Here is a 16,152-nt window from a genome sequence, read left to right as displayed (position 1 = left end):
TTTGTTACAGCATCGCCTTTTTCTGTCACGCATATTCGTACGTACGGGAGTATCAGACCCCTCTCCATGCTAGGCTATCAGACCCCTCTCCATGCCAAGCGGTCATTTAATTTTTCCTGGTTACCTGCAAAATGACTGGGTTGGGTTTGTTATCTTTTACCACATCGCATCATCGGACTGGATTTCCGGTTACTGGACTTGGACTTGCGGGTTATCCAATCTGTGTGCTGGAGTCGAGGTTTAAAATGCTGGGTTGGCCTGTTGAAAATGGGCTTCTAGAACCGTGGGCCTATTTCGCTTTTTTGAGCTTGGCCTCCCCTAAAGTAAATGAAGGCCAGTAATCATCAGTGTTATCGTTGATACTTTTAATTTGACATATATAATTTGTAGAAGTTAGATTATTTCTCGGTTTATAAATATGGGAAATAATATAAAGTTGGGAGGGTAAATAAATAAATCCGAGACAAACTTGCATTTAATTTTTTTTTGTTAATTAGTTTCTTTTACTTATTAGGTGGGTAATCTATTGCATTTTTCCTTCCCGCATCCAATAAGGAAAAGAAAGAAGTTTGAAATGAACATAAAAATTATGTAGAGGCGATGCCTGAAATTTTAAGAAACTCCAAAATCGCAATCTAGTAATTTAACCACGCCAGCAGCATTGGATCACTGGGCCTTTAGAACCTCAAATTTGCCAGTTTGGGCAGGGCTCAATCAAGACATAAGCCAGAAGAGCCACTAAAACAGTAAAACTCACCGTTTGTTCGGAAGCAAAATGGAACTGCGCACCTGCATTAACTATACGTTACCATTTCAAGAAATTTCAATATCCGCTCCAAATTTCAGCTAGAGTATAGAATCAATAATCCGATTGGCTTAAATTACCAGGCCTCCCATTGCATAATATTGTCTCCACTCTAATGTTTTCAGATTATATGCATAGTGGAAACAACAGTAAAATCACAATGGATTATCATTTATTTGTAGCAGATTAGTACAGACAGGCAAAAGCGAATACTAGAATGAGAAATTGCAATGAAACTTGTTCAGAGCCTGGAAGATCCCTTTGGGTAATGGGTTACAATATTATTATAGGCGTCTAAGGTCAGAAAATCGTCCAGCGTTGGAGCCGTGCATTGCCTGGTAAATATCTTGCAAGCCTCCTTGTACATTCCCTTCTTGAACTTTTCCTTGCCCACCTCTCTTTCAATCCTAGCCATCTCTTCTTCCACCACTCGCCAAAACAAATCATAACCCACTTTCACTCCAAGCCCATCTCCATCCAATTCCACTCCATACTTCAACCATTGCCAATTCTGGACTCTGCTAATCTCAGCAGTGGCAGCATCTTCCATCAGGTTGTAAAGAGGCACTGAGCCTGTTCCAGTGAGCCATGCAGCCAAGTACTGGATCCCAACCCTGGTGTTCAGGCGGAGACCCTCCATTGTACGCACTCCTCGAGGCCTCTGTAACAGGTCTTCCTCTGTTATATTTGCAGCATCTTCTCGTTTCGTGACCTGAATCTGGTGGGGGATATTTCCCATATTGTTTGTGAATACTTCCATGCAGGCTGGGATAAGTCCTGGGTGTGCTGCCCATGTTCCATCATGTCCTGCTCTGACCTCTCTTAGCTTGTCCTTCCTCACCAGTTCTAGAGCCGTCTCATTTGCCTCTCGGTCATCCCTAATCGGAATTTGAGCTGCCTGTTAAATAATTAAGAACGTCAGTTTTCGTTTAACATGCAAATCCATATTGTATGATTTTACAAGAAAATAGAACGCACCATGCCTCCCATGGCATGCACACCACGCCTGTGGCAAGTCCAGATAAGGAGATCAGAGTAACTCTTCATGAAGTGTTGAGTCATGCCAACTTGAACCCTGTCTGGTAACAAGCGATCTGGATGAGCCTGGAATGTCTTGACATAGCTGAAAATGTAATCCCATCTTCCACAGTTCAGGCCAACAGAGTGATCCTTTAGTTCATATAGGATTTCATTCATTTGGAAAACAGCAGGAAGTGTTTCAATTAGAACAGTTGCCCTAATGCTTCCTCTTTCTATTCCTGCCATCTTCTCTGCCCTCTCGAAAACACAGTTCCATATCTTTGCTTCCCTGTCAACAACATGTATCAGTAATTGGAAGCTGAAAATGTTATTTATAATCAATTAATGCTTTCAATTAAGCAATTTTCTCAATGAAAGAGAGTGTGTTGATTTCAATTAAAAATTGCTTGACGTTACTCATTGAAATATTAGTTTCAGGAAAAAAGCTGACCTTGAATGTTCCATCTTAGGGAGATAGAAGAAAGGGCCGTAGCCTGCACCCTGGGTCCTGCGGAATGGAGCGTGGTTGTGATAAAAATAGAGGCCAAAATCCACAAGGCAACCAGTTGCAGGTTCACCATCAATGAGAATGTGAGCCTCGGGTAGATGCCAGCCTCGTGGGCGGACAAAGAGCTTAGCTGTCTGATCATTGAGCTTGTAGACTCTGTTCCTGTCCTTGTCATGGAAGCTTATGGTCCCATTGACAGCATCCCTTAAGTTAACTTGTCCTCTCATCAAATTCTCCCAGCTTGGTGAGAGAGCATCTTCAAAGTCGGCCTATGCAAGAAAGGAACTCGATATATTTCTGTATCCTTAACTGTAGATGACCATGCATTCCAAGAACAGAGCAGAAACGGTTCTTTTTTATTTTCCCCCTTTTTCTATTATCATTTTTTTTATTTTACTTATTAATTAATGATTAATTTTTTGTTTGAAACAAAAATAATAATTTACTTTTAATGATGTTTCGAAAGCTTTTTATGAGATGAAGGAATAAAACAAATTAAGAGATTGAATTATTAAAAAAGAAAAAAGAGAACGCAAAGTCAGTACACTGACCATGAAAACTTTAGCTCCCGAGTTGAGAGCATTGATGATCATTTTCCTCTCCACTGGGCCAGTAATCTCCACCTTCCGATCAGCCACAGCCGGAGGGACAGCCGCACAAGTCCAGTTCCCCTCCCTTATATACTTTGTTGCCGGATCAAATCCAGGCAACGCCCCCTCATTGTATCTCCTCTTGGCTTCCCTTCGACACTCCATTGCATACTTGATGCGGTTTCTAAACTGTCGTTGCAAATCCGCAACGAATTGCAATGCATCCCTGGTAAGTATCTTGGCGAACTCTTCATCATAGCGACCGCGAATGTCCACCCCTTCAGGAGCGTCATAGGCACCACCAGACTTCGCGGTGGGTGGTGCATAGTAGCTACCAACACTCATCATCTTTGCTTTCCTTTTCGGTAATTAGACTCTGTATTTGTATTTTAAGCTGAAGGAGGCGTGAGGGAAGGCGGAAATATATAAAGGAAGGAGGTTGGCCAAGTGGATTGAAGCATCGAGAGTTATCGCAATAGGAATTGCAGTGCATGGCTGTATGTGCCGCGGGCGCAACAAATAATCAAAGGTGACGCAAGTTGTTGATAAAAGCAAGAGATAGAAGGATAGGTTTTGAATATTGTGCCTGCCTCGGGAGGTGCAGTTTGTTAGGAGGATTATGGAGTCGTCATCGACGCATTGCATGCGCATAGAGGCATAGCTGCAAGCTTCTTTAATCCAAGCATTTTTGCAGGGCTTATGACTTGTGAGCATTCTGGGAATGAAGCCCAAATCCTTTCTTTGTTGCTTATAGAAAGCAAAAAGGATGGTCTCCACTCTCCATGGACTGATACTGGGCCTGGGCTGGGAGTTCTAAATAATAGAAACTGAAAAAAAAAGTTGGGAGCAAAATAAGGCCCGGCAACCTCGGCCACCTCAAAATTTTGATTCTCATTAATACGGCGGCAGGGCGTATTGATGTTTCGAGGAGAAGGGGTTATAATGGTTACTCAAATAAATATTTTGATCGCTATGGGAACAGGGCTCGTGGTGTGGGGTTGAATCGCGTTTATGAGCATGTGTGCTATATAAGGATCGTTACCGCAGTTCTCAAACGTGCCGGATTTGTATGTTCAAAGCGTGCTTATTTGGCAGAGATGAAGTTTGTAAAGGAGAATTGGCCTTGACCATTCCTCCAGAGAAGATTATATGGGATTATCAATGAAGAATAAAGTTGTCCCATTTATCCACCTCTCCATTGCCACCAAGATCTTGCAGCAGGGACTAACCAATTTCTTAGATGCGGGTGTTGCGAAGCTTGCTTTCGCAGCAAATCGGGTCTCGGAATTGGATGAGTGCTAGAGAAGGTTCGTGTGATAGAACAATTGGTAGGTATTCTGGATCCGATTCCAAGGCTTCAGCAATTATGTCTGCTCAATTTTATGGAAAGATGCATGAGAATAGTCGAGAACAAGGACAAGGGGATGAGCAACAGTTAGATGGAACCCGAGATATATCCATGTCATGTTGGCAAGGTAACTGTAACACTCATGTTTGCTTTGTGCACAGCAGCCGTGAGTCTCAATTCACATCACAATTTTTCATTAATTTGTTCCGCTGAATGCCTTGAATCTCTTTCCAAAGGAAGACATTGATCCGTACAGTCCCACAGGTTTTGTAAATGATCTTGTGCTGGGACAGCGTGTTCTCTACTGCTATATTCTAGAATATAGCATGTGCTTCTTATGCGTAGATCTCTGTCTATCCCTGTTAACATCAATGATTGTGCTTGCAACATCCGCTAACCCCCTTTCTGAATTTAACTATTCGTGAATTTTGTCTCCCGCATCTCTCCGCATACTTCGCAGATTTGAAGTTGATCATATTCAAGTAGTGTGATTGCACTGGGACAGCACGTTTCTAGTGCGAAGGATAACAGAAGTTTGGAATTTCTACTTTGATTGATTGGATCCTTTTCATTGTGTTTTGCCAATGTACTAGTATAGATGATATCTATCAATTGGATTACTTCCTCTGTTTCTTTTTTCAGTGTTGCTTTTGGTGCAGAACATCCTGTGCATCAACTCTCAAGTCTGCTGTATTGCAATGAAAAAGGAGGAGCAATCTAGTGATGTATCAAACAAGGCTGCTGTCTTTCAAGGAAAAGAATGAAGAAAAACAAACATCACCGCATTATGCTCAAATTCATTACGCTCACAAACAAACATAGCCGTAGATGTCATGGTTGAATACATGTGATGTGAAAACCATATCAAAATGTTAGAATAAACTTAATGGTCCACAACAAAAAAAGGGTGAACAAAAGAGAGTTGATATTGCCGAGTTTTGCTACTTGGAAGTGAAAGTTACGGTCTTCCCGAGCACAAAAAGAACAAGTGAAATCTCGAGAAAGAAGATAGTGTTGATGAGTGTCCGTTCAATCCTCCATCCAAAAACAGAAAAACCACCAGGATTTGACTGCAAGTATGTTACTGCATAACCAAATGAACCTTCCATAAGCTTCAAACATCTTTATCCAGAATATAATGCAAAACAAAGCAAAGCAGCTCTAGATAAAAATCTTGAATGCTCTGAGAAAAGAAAAAAGGAACAAAATTGCTATTCTCAAGTGTACGGTTATTACTCTTCCTGTTTTTCCAATTTATGGATGTTAACGGTAGGAAATGAAAATCAGCAATTAGGTATCGTCCTTCCAGAGCATCATTAAGTTGCCTGGAAATTTTTTGCTTTTTCCTGAGGACCTGTTGGCCAGACAAACATCGGCCAACAATATATATATATGGTCAATCTCAGAGATATAATGCTCTCAGTACAATCATCATTTTGTATAACATTTAGCGGCAGACATGCCAAAGGGAGTGAATCATAGGGAAGTTAAGTTTATTTTCTCTTATAATCTGATGTAAAACGGGACCATGTGTTTGAGAAACTGTAGTAGACATTGATGTAATTGATAGTGTTGCGCAAGGCCAAGCACCATTGCTGGGTTAAGGTACAAGGCCAGTTAGGCCTAAGCGAAAGAAAAGGGACTTGCATTGAGGCAGGGTAATAGAAAGGATTTGGGAATTATTAATGCTAAGTGTGGCAGACTTTACCCATGTTTTAACTAATTCATGCTTCAGCCTTTCTCGCACTACAAAATTCCCTACTTGTTAATGTAAGTCATTCAGCATGTGTCGAATATGATATATCACGCCTGCCCTGAATTTGATTTACTCAAGAAGAACACCCTAACAAGAACTTTCAGGGAATTGGACAAGCATTTAATCTCAGCAATATGTGAAAACAATCTTAAGCTGAATTTGCAGAGGAAAATAAAAATGAAGAGAAGAAACATGTATGCATACCAAAAGCTTGTCTCTTGTTATATGATGAAGTCAATTGCATATCGGTTGGCATTGGCACGTAATCAACCGACTCAAGATCACTTTCCGAGTAATCTACACGAAATAAGCTGGCCAAATTGGGAGTCTCCAAATTTCCATTGTTACCATTTATAACCGCATCATTAGAGTTGCAAGTAACTAAAGAATGCCATTTGGCAGCAACAGATGCAACACCTTGAGCTCTATGTGTGGTTTTCGCAGCTGCATGCAGGCAAATAACTATCCCAACAAGCTCAGCTATGCAAGAAATCTGTCATAGCCACCACATTGCAATATGAGAACGAAACTCCAATAAGTTCAGAAGCTTCTACCCAGAAGTATCAGTACTCAATGTTATCAATGACAATGCTCAGGCTTAACTATACTTACTGCAAAGTCACCTCCATTGGCGAGAGTGATAATATCTTTGTTTCCTGTGGTTTGAAATAAAGCCACAATCTGACAGGCAGTTACCACCAAGATCTCAAAAATGAAAAATATTCGGAACCTGTGGCTTATTTTAGACAGATAATGAGTTAGGCGAATATGTTCCTGGATATAAACTAAAACATCCAAATCCTTTTCCAAAAGCTTCCCATAATTTTCAAAGTGTATAACTTGCACATTGCACAAAAGATTGAATAAAGCACAGCCAGATAAAAAGATAATAGTGGAATAAGTCCAAGAGATGATCAAAGCAATCGATATTAGAACAGACTGCCACCAAGGATCACGATGCACATGGATAACTCGAACGACCTCAAGCACAATCTTTAGAAGCAGACATGGTAACACCCACACGGCCAACAAGAAGAAGAAGTCCTGAACATATAGAGTTACCAAATCAAATGTATTCTCAGAGAGATATATACAATATGAAAATGATGGGAAACAACAGTTGGAATAAGTTTTAAGATCAAACTCATTAGTATCTTCAAAAAAGGAGAGGCATTTTGAGATATAAATGGTTTGATTTGAATAAGCTCTTACCTATGTAGCAGCCAAAGTGAATGACAAAAAATTCAAAACAGCAACATCCCATGTTTTCAATTACAAAGAGAATATTTCTTGTTAGATCATTTTGATCAAAAGCAAATAAGAAAAGGATCCTCTTTTTTTCCCCTTTTGGGAATATTTCTTATTAGATAATTTTGATCAAAAGTGAGAATCCCTTATTTTTTTACCTTTGGGAAAGGTTACACCAAGCTAACACAAAAAATATATATATATATATATATTCAAGGAAATAATTTACAAATATTTTGAAATATACAGGAAAGGAAAATTTGTAAAAAATATTTAAAAGCATTTTTCTAATCAAATATAAAATGAACTCAACTTTAGCAAAAAAAAATTATTTAGAAATTTATTTTTTAAATATTACTAACTATTAATAGTATTATATAATTTTATTAACATCTTTTATTTTTAAAATTATAATTACAAAATGAAAAGTAAATTATTTTAAATATTTTTATTTCAGAATATTTTTTCTCGCAAATAATCAAACGAGCCTAAATTAGAAAATCATATATGTAAAATAAAAGAAAATAATTTCATATGGATTTAAAGCCCATTCAAGGACAAACAGCGGAAGATGGTATCGATATACATATATAACTGCTATTACTTACATGAATCTTCTTTACATATTCGTCACGGAACTCGGAACTTTGGCCATGAGACCTATCCACAAACAGAAAATTCCTGACCCCATACTTTCTCAGATTGTGAGATATGCAAACAAGAGAAATTACAGAAGCCAGGGATTGAAACACTAAAATCTGAAACTCGAAACTGTTGATCTGGTATTTCTCAACGTAAGCAGAAGCAGAACATTTGATCATAAAGACCGGAAGAACAACACCCAGAATCAGAAAAGAAAGCCAGGAGATTAAGAAGCTTAAAAAGGAGTATTGACAATAGCCAAAGAACCTTAGAAAGGACTCTAAACAGCGGATAGATTTGGAGAGCTGAGCTCCATCTCGCTCCCCTGAGTCTAAGAGGGGCACTTCCGTTTGTAATTTCTCATCTCCCCTTGGAATCGATTCAGCTGCCATTTTGAAGAGAGAGAGAGAGATCTCGAGAGCTTTTGTGAGGAAACAGCAACGCAAAGTGGAACTGAGTTCCCCAGAAAGAGGAGAAAGAAAGAGATTTAGAGAGAAGAGAGAGTAATAGTTAAGTGGGAGAGAGAGCTCCATCACGCTCACCCACATCCGTCCAAGAAATTAAATAAACAAATAAATGGGACCCGCTTTCATCTCCCCAACTTTTTTTTTTTCCATTCATCTCCCCAACTAAGGAAGTGGGGACCACACAGATTACGACTCAGACAACTGTAAGAAGTTCACTCGTATACAAAATTTGATATTAACTCTGTTAGATGTTACTAGAAAAACTATTTGTTAAGGTTTTATTAATTATTTAAAATTAATAAATTATATAGTTTAGGAAAACATAATAATGAATATTAATTACTATGATAAATTTTGTCTCCTCTATAATTAATTCTGCATCTGCCTTCCTGTTAAAAAATTTATAATTTTAATATAAGTTCCTTTTTATGTCATTAAACTTTTATTAGAAAGATATTATATTCTAATTGGAATATTGAAATTTTAGTATGATGAGCTCTTATTAAGTTTTAAATTTTAAAGGTGTATTACTAATATTTTATACTACTCAAAAGTTTATGTTTTTAATTTTCAAGGATGTTCCGCCAACGTACAATTAGGGGTGAGCATTTGGTCAGTTCGGTTTAAAATTAAATCGAACTGAATAAACTGAAAATTGAAATTTGAGTGTTTATAAAAATCGAACCGAACCGATTTTGGTCAAAAATCGAATCGAATCGAACTGGTCTGATTCGATTCGATTTGATCGGTTTCAATTTTTAATAATTTTTTATTTTTTACACTTTATTTTTAACATTTTAAAATTTAATTAAAATATTTTAATTTTAATATGATTTAATTTCTATATATTATTGAAAAAATATATTATTATTACTAATCGGTTCGGTTTTTTTAATTTTTTTCTGATCAAAACCGAACCGAACCGAAATAACCAAAATTTTTAAAATTAAAAATCAAACCGAACTGAAATATATAAAAACCGAACCAAATTTTCAAATTAATTCGATTCGATCAATTTTTTCGATTTGAACCGAATACTACTCACCCCTCCTGTCAATGATTATGTCACAGAAAGAGGACGAGATTATATTAGTAATCACGTCTTGAGATTCTTAGTATCTAGTAATCACATGATCCTGTTCAAAGCTCAACTTGGCATTTATTATTATTATTATTATTATTATTATTATTATTATTATTATTATTTAGTGATATTACCCTTAAAATATGATGTTTTAATTTAATGAATCAAGGGTTAGTTAAACGACTCATAGACCCATCCAACAACGTGCAGAACATGCTTGGACAGACAGAGGGTGACCCTACATCATGAGAATACACAATAAACACATACTTGTAATATAATATCATGCATCGCCAAATCTAGATATAAATCAAGAACTGATGATGCATGTTTGTATTGACAAAATCTCATGGAGAACTATACTACAATATCATTACAGGTAGTACTTGTGGTAGCAGCTCCCAGGTCGCACTGCAATCAATTTCTTGCTTATGAAAATTAATTATTTCCAAGTTATGTGCAAATGGTGAATTCTTTTATATGAATATCTCTGTGAGGCTCCATATTCAGATATTGATTGAACCAAATGGATCATAACTTGGATGAAGCACCGGAGAGTGCATGACTGACCAACTCCCTTCTCAGAATCTTCCCTGCAGGAGATTTTGGAATAGAATTGATGAAAGCTACTCGCCTTATCTTCTTGTACGGCGCAACCTGCAAACAGAAAATGACTAGATAATATTTACAGAGTCCTCCTCAACAGTACAAAGCATATGACTCAATAAGTAATTAGAAACATGCCTGCTTTGCAATAAAATCTATAACTTGATCCTCAGTGATGGTGCTTCCCGGTTTTCTCACTACATAGGCCATGGGAATTTGTCCTGCATCTTCATCCGGGTATCTGCTTCCAGATGACACAAGTCAATGAAATGAGGGAACCTGTTAGCTCTTCAACTCGAAACAGATTATGCACACTCTTACGTAACTAGTTTCCATGATTTTGGCCTTTCATCTTATTGGCTTCAAATATGGTAAACAATCTTGCTATTATCTAACCATTTATCTCAACATGAAAATATAGATTACTCCCACGAGAATTATCAGTTAAAACTATCATAACAAGCTTCTCTTAAAATTCACAGTTCACATATTTAGACATTTTTATTTGATCCCACTAGGAAAACATTTAACGGTTTCAACATGTAAACCATCTTTGTTCAGATTCTCAACAGAAGGATCTCTTTTGCTTTCATGACATTTCAAGTTATCGAATTGGATAGGAACATATTGTCAATTTACTGATCCAGCAAAGGGATGCAATGAAGATAGCAAAACTGTGAAGAAACTCTACATATGCCTAGTGGGCAGTATGTACCGCAACTATTTCAGAAAAATATAGAAGAATCTATTCCTTATGAGCGGTACTTCACTGTGAGATAGAAATAAAATGCAAAATTGATATTTTCAGCATGTAAAGCAGATAAAATGGCTAGATACTCACGGGATCACAGCAGCATCAGCGATTTCAGGATTGGATTGTAGTAACTGTTCTAATTCAGCTGGGGGCACCTGCAAGTTGGCAGAAATAAGATGACATTGCAAAATACTGAAGCAATTTACTATTTTAATGTTTATTGCTAGTCAAAGACAGGCTTGAAACATTTGGGTGGTTAACTCACCTGATATGCCTTGTATTTTATCAGTTCCTTTAACCTATCAACAATATAGAGGAAACCTTGAGAGTCAAAATAACAAAGATCCCCGGTCTTTAACCAACCCTCTGAATCCAAAGTTTCAGAAGTTGCCTTCTCATCTCCTACATAACCTGCACTAACACCACTCGAGCTCATTAGAGAAAAAGAAAATGGCATTCATCTATACACCAACATATTTGAGTTGAATGTTAGCAAATCCAAGAATATAAGTTCCCAGAAAGAAGATTTAAGGCGTCATGTAGTAGGAAAAAGTAAAGGTAAAAAAGCAAGAAATCAAGAACCAAATTCAAATCACAAAACAAGGGGGCACCAACTCTAAGTGATGGTTCGAGAAATATTACCCCCTCAGCTATGATATTACCAGCGGGAGTAGCAAAGCAGAGTCTCCCCTCATATCTCTCTTTGTAGTTATTGACAAAGCTAAACGCAATGCCATTGTTAAGATTAGTTTAAAGCTTTCACTCATGTTGAGCATCCCTCCAATTGAACACACATCAGTCATTACCTCTCATGATAGTTGGCCCCCGCAACCACAGCTCCCCTCTCTGGCCAGGAGGCAAGGCCACTCCAGTTTCAGGATCAACAATCTTTGCTTCCATATTTTCTACTAGGAGACCGACAGAACCATGCTTCTTGGCCTCTTCAGGTCCTATCATCCTTGTTGCCCCACCTCCAGTTTCGGTCAATCCATATCCCTAAGGCAAAGTACAATAGAGACTCATAATATTAAACTCACCATTGTTATTAACAACGTTGTCAAAATGCTAAAACATTCCAAGTGTTTGCAGTACAGGTATGCTGACATCGCCATTGACATTGTCATTGTCATGTCTTAAAAGGGAAGCAACCAAACTTGCAAAACATTGGCTTATGATCATTCCAATAACATTTTAATTTCAACATGAGGGGAAACAACCAAACTTGCAAAAATTAGGCTTATGATCACTCCAGTAACATTTTAATTTCAACATGAGAATCTCCAAAATTAATAAGGTCGCGTACCTAGGCCTAGTAATACGAGAATCTCAAAAATAAAAGCGTCCCAATAGGCCTACCTGGATAATATCAACATGTGGGAATTTTTCCTTGAACTTATCCGCAACATCCTTGCCCAAGGGTGCGCCGCCGCACGCCAGCATTAACAGCGAGCTCAAATCGTACCTGTTGATCAATTCCGACTTCACAAAAGCCACAATTAACGGCGGCGAAACCGGCATGTAATTGACCTTGTATTTCTCCACGGCCCTCAACATTCCTTCAAAATCAAACCTTTCCATCAAGACCACCGTCTCCCCCATCGCGGCAGCTCTTATCAACATAAAGAATCCAAAAACGTGAAACAGTGGCAGCGTAAAGAGTGAGATTTTGTGAATTTCCGGTTCATTCGCGTTCAGATTCCTGTTATAATAAAACCCGGAAATTAAGGCAATCAGGTTCTGGTGCGTCAAAGCTACTCCTTTTACTCTCCCGGTTGTTCCCGAGGAGTACAGAATTGCCGCGGTGTCAGACTGTTTCACCTCAACTCGGTTTAGTCGATCGTGGGTGGTGGCATTTGATTGGGTCAACAGCGAGAGGAACTCAGGCGAGTCGATGAGTATGGTGCCGTAAGGGAGAGAAGGAAGTTTACGTGCTGTTTGGGATGTGGCGAATGCGATTTTTGGTTTACAGAGCTGGATTTGGTGAGTCACCTCCGAGTTGGAACCGAGTGGGTTGGCGGGAGAGATAGTGACACCGAGAGAAAGGAGAGAGAAGTAGAGAACCGGGATTTGGAGAGAAGGCGGGGAGAGGATAAAAGCGACATCGTTCGTAGAGAGAGAGAATCGAGCTCTGAGAGCGAGGGAAAGAGAATGGGTCTGGCTGAGGAATTGAGCGTAGGTAAGAGAATGGCCCGTGTTAGAGTTGACGATGAAAGTATCGGTGGTTGGGTTTGTGGTGGAAGATTGAAGAAGAGAGAAAGCGCATTGGGTAATGGAAAGAGGTTCATTTGGTGGTGGTAGAGGAGTGGACGGTCTCAGGCTGTGAAAGGTTCTGGTTTCCTTACAAAAACCAGTGCTGGGATCAAAGGGATGGGTGGTCGTAGTACCGCCGGTAGTAGGTTCTGGTGCTTTTGCAGCCATTGATATCCGCAAAAGGACGAAAAATTAACTGTGCGGTCACACTGAGGCGGAGAATAAAGAGATGGAGGAGAAGGCAATAATATAAAGGAAACTTGCCGTTTTGGGCAAATATTATTGAGAGGCGCATGCGTTTGGTTTCATACGCACTGTGTTTGGAAAACTTTTTGGAGGGAAGAGAAAATAAAGGGTGGAAAATAAGGAAAAAAATAAAAGTGAATAAATTTTTTTGTGTGGATAATTGAATGGAAAATAAAATAAAAAATAGTTTTATTAGTAGTAAAATATTTTGTCTTTTTAATTTATTAATAAAATAAATTATTATAAAAATAAAATATAATTTAATAAATTACCATTCACTTTCTCTTCAACATTGAAGATAACTGTTATTCATGGATATGATATTTTTCTTGGTTATTTTTCTCGCTCTTTTTTTCTTTTCAAATAAAATAAAAGTAGAAAATATTTTTTTTTATTTTCCACTCATTCAAATAACTCATTAAATACCGCGTATAACCAATAATTAAAGACAACTGAAAACAACATCTAATTGTAGCTGAAATATTTTATTTATTATAATACATATTCATTAATAAATTATAATATATAAAGTTAAAAATATAATTCTAGAAAATAATTTCTTTATGTATATAAATTTTTTTATTATACAAAAATAAATGTTATAAAATATAATTAATATAATATTTATATTTATAAATAATTTATTAATATCTGAAATTTATTTATGAAAGTTTTATAATTAATATATATATATATATATTAAAATGATATTGTTATGTAAATAAATAATAAGATCTTATGAAAAAAATTTAAAATTAAGATTAGTTAAAAATATAACTTATAAATACTTATTAGTTATTAATTATTTTTTAAAAAATTTTATTAAATAAATAAAATATTCTTTTTAAAAAATTATCATCTATTAGTTGGATGAAAAAATTAAACTAAACTGTCTACCACGGTGTAAGTATTATTAAATTTGAGAGCGGTAAGGGAAAGCGTTGAAACCTTACCTGCTACTGACAGATGCAAACGTGAGGCGAAATGGTGATAAAATTTTATATAATATGAAAATTAATTAAAACTAATATATAAATTAATTAATGAGAAATTAAAAAAAGATCATCTCAAAAGATAACTATTGAACAATTATTTTAATAATTATATTTATTTCCATATAATATTTTTAATAATTTACACTAAATTTTATTGGATATAAATATAGACACGTTTGACGGGTGCTGGGCCTCCTGGCTTGATATGCAATTATCTCCGGTTGTGGAAGTGTTTTGTGTTCATACTTTGCTGGTAAAAGCCTTTATTTTTTATCAATCCATAATATATTATACAGCTATTAGAAATATAGAACTAAAGGCTTAAATATAGGAGTATAAAAACTATGTCCAAAATACCAACATATCGATTTAAGAAAAATTGGATTAAAATAATTAAATTAATTTAAAAAAATCGTAAATAACTGCATGCATCGAATTAATTTTATCGATACTAATTTTATCGACGAAATACTGTAAATATCAAATATAAATATCAATCATCATATTATAAAAAAAAATACAAAAAAATAAAAAAACAACCCAATATACAATACAGATAAAATAAATAGTGAGTCTTCAAATTCAATATAGAGCATTCAGATAGTACTAAAGAAAATGACGTAGGAGAGCTAAACAATCTACAGCATGCAGGAGTGGTGATCGTCGGAGATAGCGGTGTGGTCCTGAGAAGCTAACGTCAATTGGAGCATTCTTGTAACCATAGGTGCAACAGAACGTGTTCATCACAAGTGAAAATATTAGAACATGCACAAGACTAAAAGAGAAACAAAACAAACCAAAACTCCATCTTAACCACAAGTGAAAATATTAGAACATGCACAAGACTAAAAGAGAAACAAAACAAACAAACCAAAACTCTATCTGGAAAAATCAAAATAAAAGGGTTAAATAAAAGAGACAAACACTTTTCTCTTATCCAAAGGCAAAAAAACAAAAAAAATCACCAATAAAGAAAGTTTCAACCTTGTATCAAGACGTAAAACCCAAACTCACAAACCGTTGCATGTAAAGCCAATTCACATATACATATGCTATCGATTCCTAACAAGTCGATTGGATTTTTCACTTTTTTATTTTTTAAAAATTTTAATTTCTAATTCTTCTTTCATGGAATTACTCGTCAATAATATTTTTTTTCAATAATATTTTTTTCACTTTTCAATAATATTTTAAAAAAATAATAATTTTTTTATTAATACCATAAAAATTGCATTTCTCAAAGTTTATAGGACTGCACAATTATATAAAAACTGTGCCAACGGCCCAATCCACATAAAAAATAAAGATCAAATCTAAAAGAGAAAATTAAACCATAAAAGAAAAGAAATCAAACTACTTAAATTAAAAAATTGGAAAGACACACCAACAATAAGCATGCACCAACTCCACGATGAGGACATTGACAGCTATTATTGATGTGCTCCTACAATTTCAAGAATATTATAGTCGGTTGCAATTGCTGACAGAAACAAAAAAATTATAACGATGAAGTAAGAATAAGTAGGAACACCAAGACCACAACAATAAAAAAAAAAACCAACATGCAATATAAAAGGCATTTGATATTCAACAAGCGAAGCTCCTAACTATCAATAGAGGAGATAACGTAGCAGAATTCTGCCTTACGACAGCGAATGAGAGCGTAGATCATGGGAGGTAGTAGTGCGATTCCAATATACTAATGTCACTCAAACTGAAACCCTCATAGGAAGTTAATCGAAGTATTTCTATGCCGCAAATTTATCAAGACAAAGACCTCTTACACAAAACCACCGGAACCTGCAGCAAAAGATAAATAAAAATAGCAATCCA

General features: G+C 36.3%; 4 protein-coding genes across 6 annotated transcripts; 1 reads left to right on the top strand and 3 right to left on the bottom strand.

The window, feature by feature from the left end:
• Positions 1-871: 871 nt before the first annotated feature.
• On the bottom strand, positions 872-3,863 carry LOC110599828 (malate synthase, glyoxysomal). Its single transcript, XM_021736407.2, has 4 exons — positions 2,885-3,863; positions 2,277-2,602; positions 1,784-2,114; positions 872-1,703 (listed from the first exon to the last, which is right to left on the bottom strand). Exons 1-4 carry the CDS (start codon positions 3,269-3,271, stop codon positions 1,047-1,049), a joined length of 1,701 nt encoding a protein of 566 aa, XP_021592099.2. The 5' UTR covers positions 3,272-3,863; the 3' UTR covers positions 872-1,046.
• A 300-nt stretch (positions 3,864-4,163) lies between these two features.
• Positions 4,164-5,200, top strand: LOC110600120. 2 transcript variants are annotated; one of them, XM_021736869.2, is made up of 2 exons: positions 4,164-4,398; positions 4,931-5,200. In XM_021736869.2, the coding sequence occupies exons 1-2, from the start codon at positions 4,164-4,166 to the stop codon at positions 4,990-4,992; spliced, it is 297 nt and encodes a 98-aa protein (XP_021592561.1). In that variant the 3' UTR covers positions 4,993-5,200. The 2 variants fall into 2 exon arrangements, with proteins under 2 accessions (XP_021592561.1, XP_021592560.2); XM_021736868.2 differs by having other exon boundaries at positions 4,914-5,200.
• LOC110600119 lies at positions 5,033-8,449 on the bottom strand. Its single transcript, XM_021736867.2, has 4 exons — positions 7,884-8,449; positions 6,640-7,071; positions 6,232-6,520; positions 5,033-5,355 (listed from the first exon to the last, which is right to left on the bottom strand). Exons 1-4 carry the CDS (start codon positions 8,307-8,309, stop codon positions 5,213-5,215), a joined length of 1,290 nt encoding a protein of 429 aa, XP_021592559.1. The 5' UTR covers positions 8,310-8,449; the 3' UTR covers positions 5,033-5,212.
• Positions 8,450-9,688: 1,239 nt separating this feature from the next.
• Positions 9,689-13,401, bottom strand: LOC110599826 (4-coumarate--CoA ligase-like 9). 2 transcript variants are annotated; one of them, XM_043950066.1, is made up of 6 exons: positions 12,185-13,401; positions 11,635-11,824; positions 11,094-11,239; positions 10,916-10,983; positions 10,213-10,315; positions 9,689-10,125 (listed from the first exon to the last, which is right to left on the bottom strand). In XM_043950066.1, exons 1-6 carry the CDS (start codon positions 13,244-13,246, stop codon positions 10,000-10,002), a joined length of 1,695 nt encoding a protein of 564 aa, XP_043806001.1. In that variant the 5' UTR covers positions 13,247-13,401; the 3' UTR covers positions 9,689-9,999. The 2 variants fall into 2 exon arrangements, with proteins under 2 accessions (XP_043806001.1, XP_043806002.1); XM_043950067.1 differs by lacking the exon at positions 9,689-10,125 and having other exon boundaries at positions 10,912-10,983.
• Positions 13,402-16,152: the final 2,751 nt, after the last annotated feature.

The sequence above is a fragment of the Manihot esculenta genome, chromosome 14, assembly GCF_001659605.2.
Source record: "Manihot esculenta cultivar AM560-2 chromosome 14, M.esculenta_v8, whole genome shotgun sequence".
Taxonomy (NCBI): Eukaryota; Viridiplantae; Streptophyta; class Magnoliopsida; order Malpighiales; family Euphorbiaceae; genus Manihot; species Manihot esculenta.
This window is presented reverse-complemented; position numbering and strand designations above follow the sequence as displayed.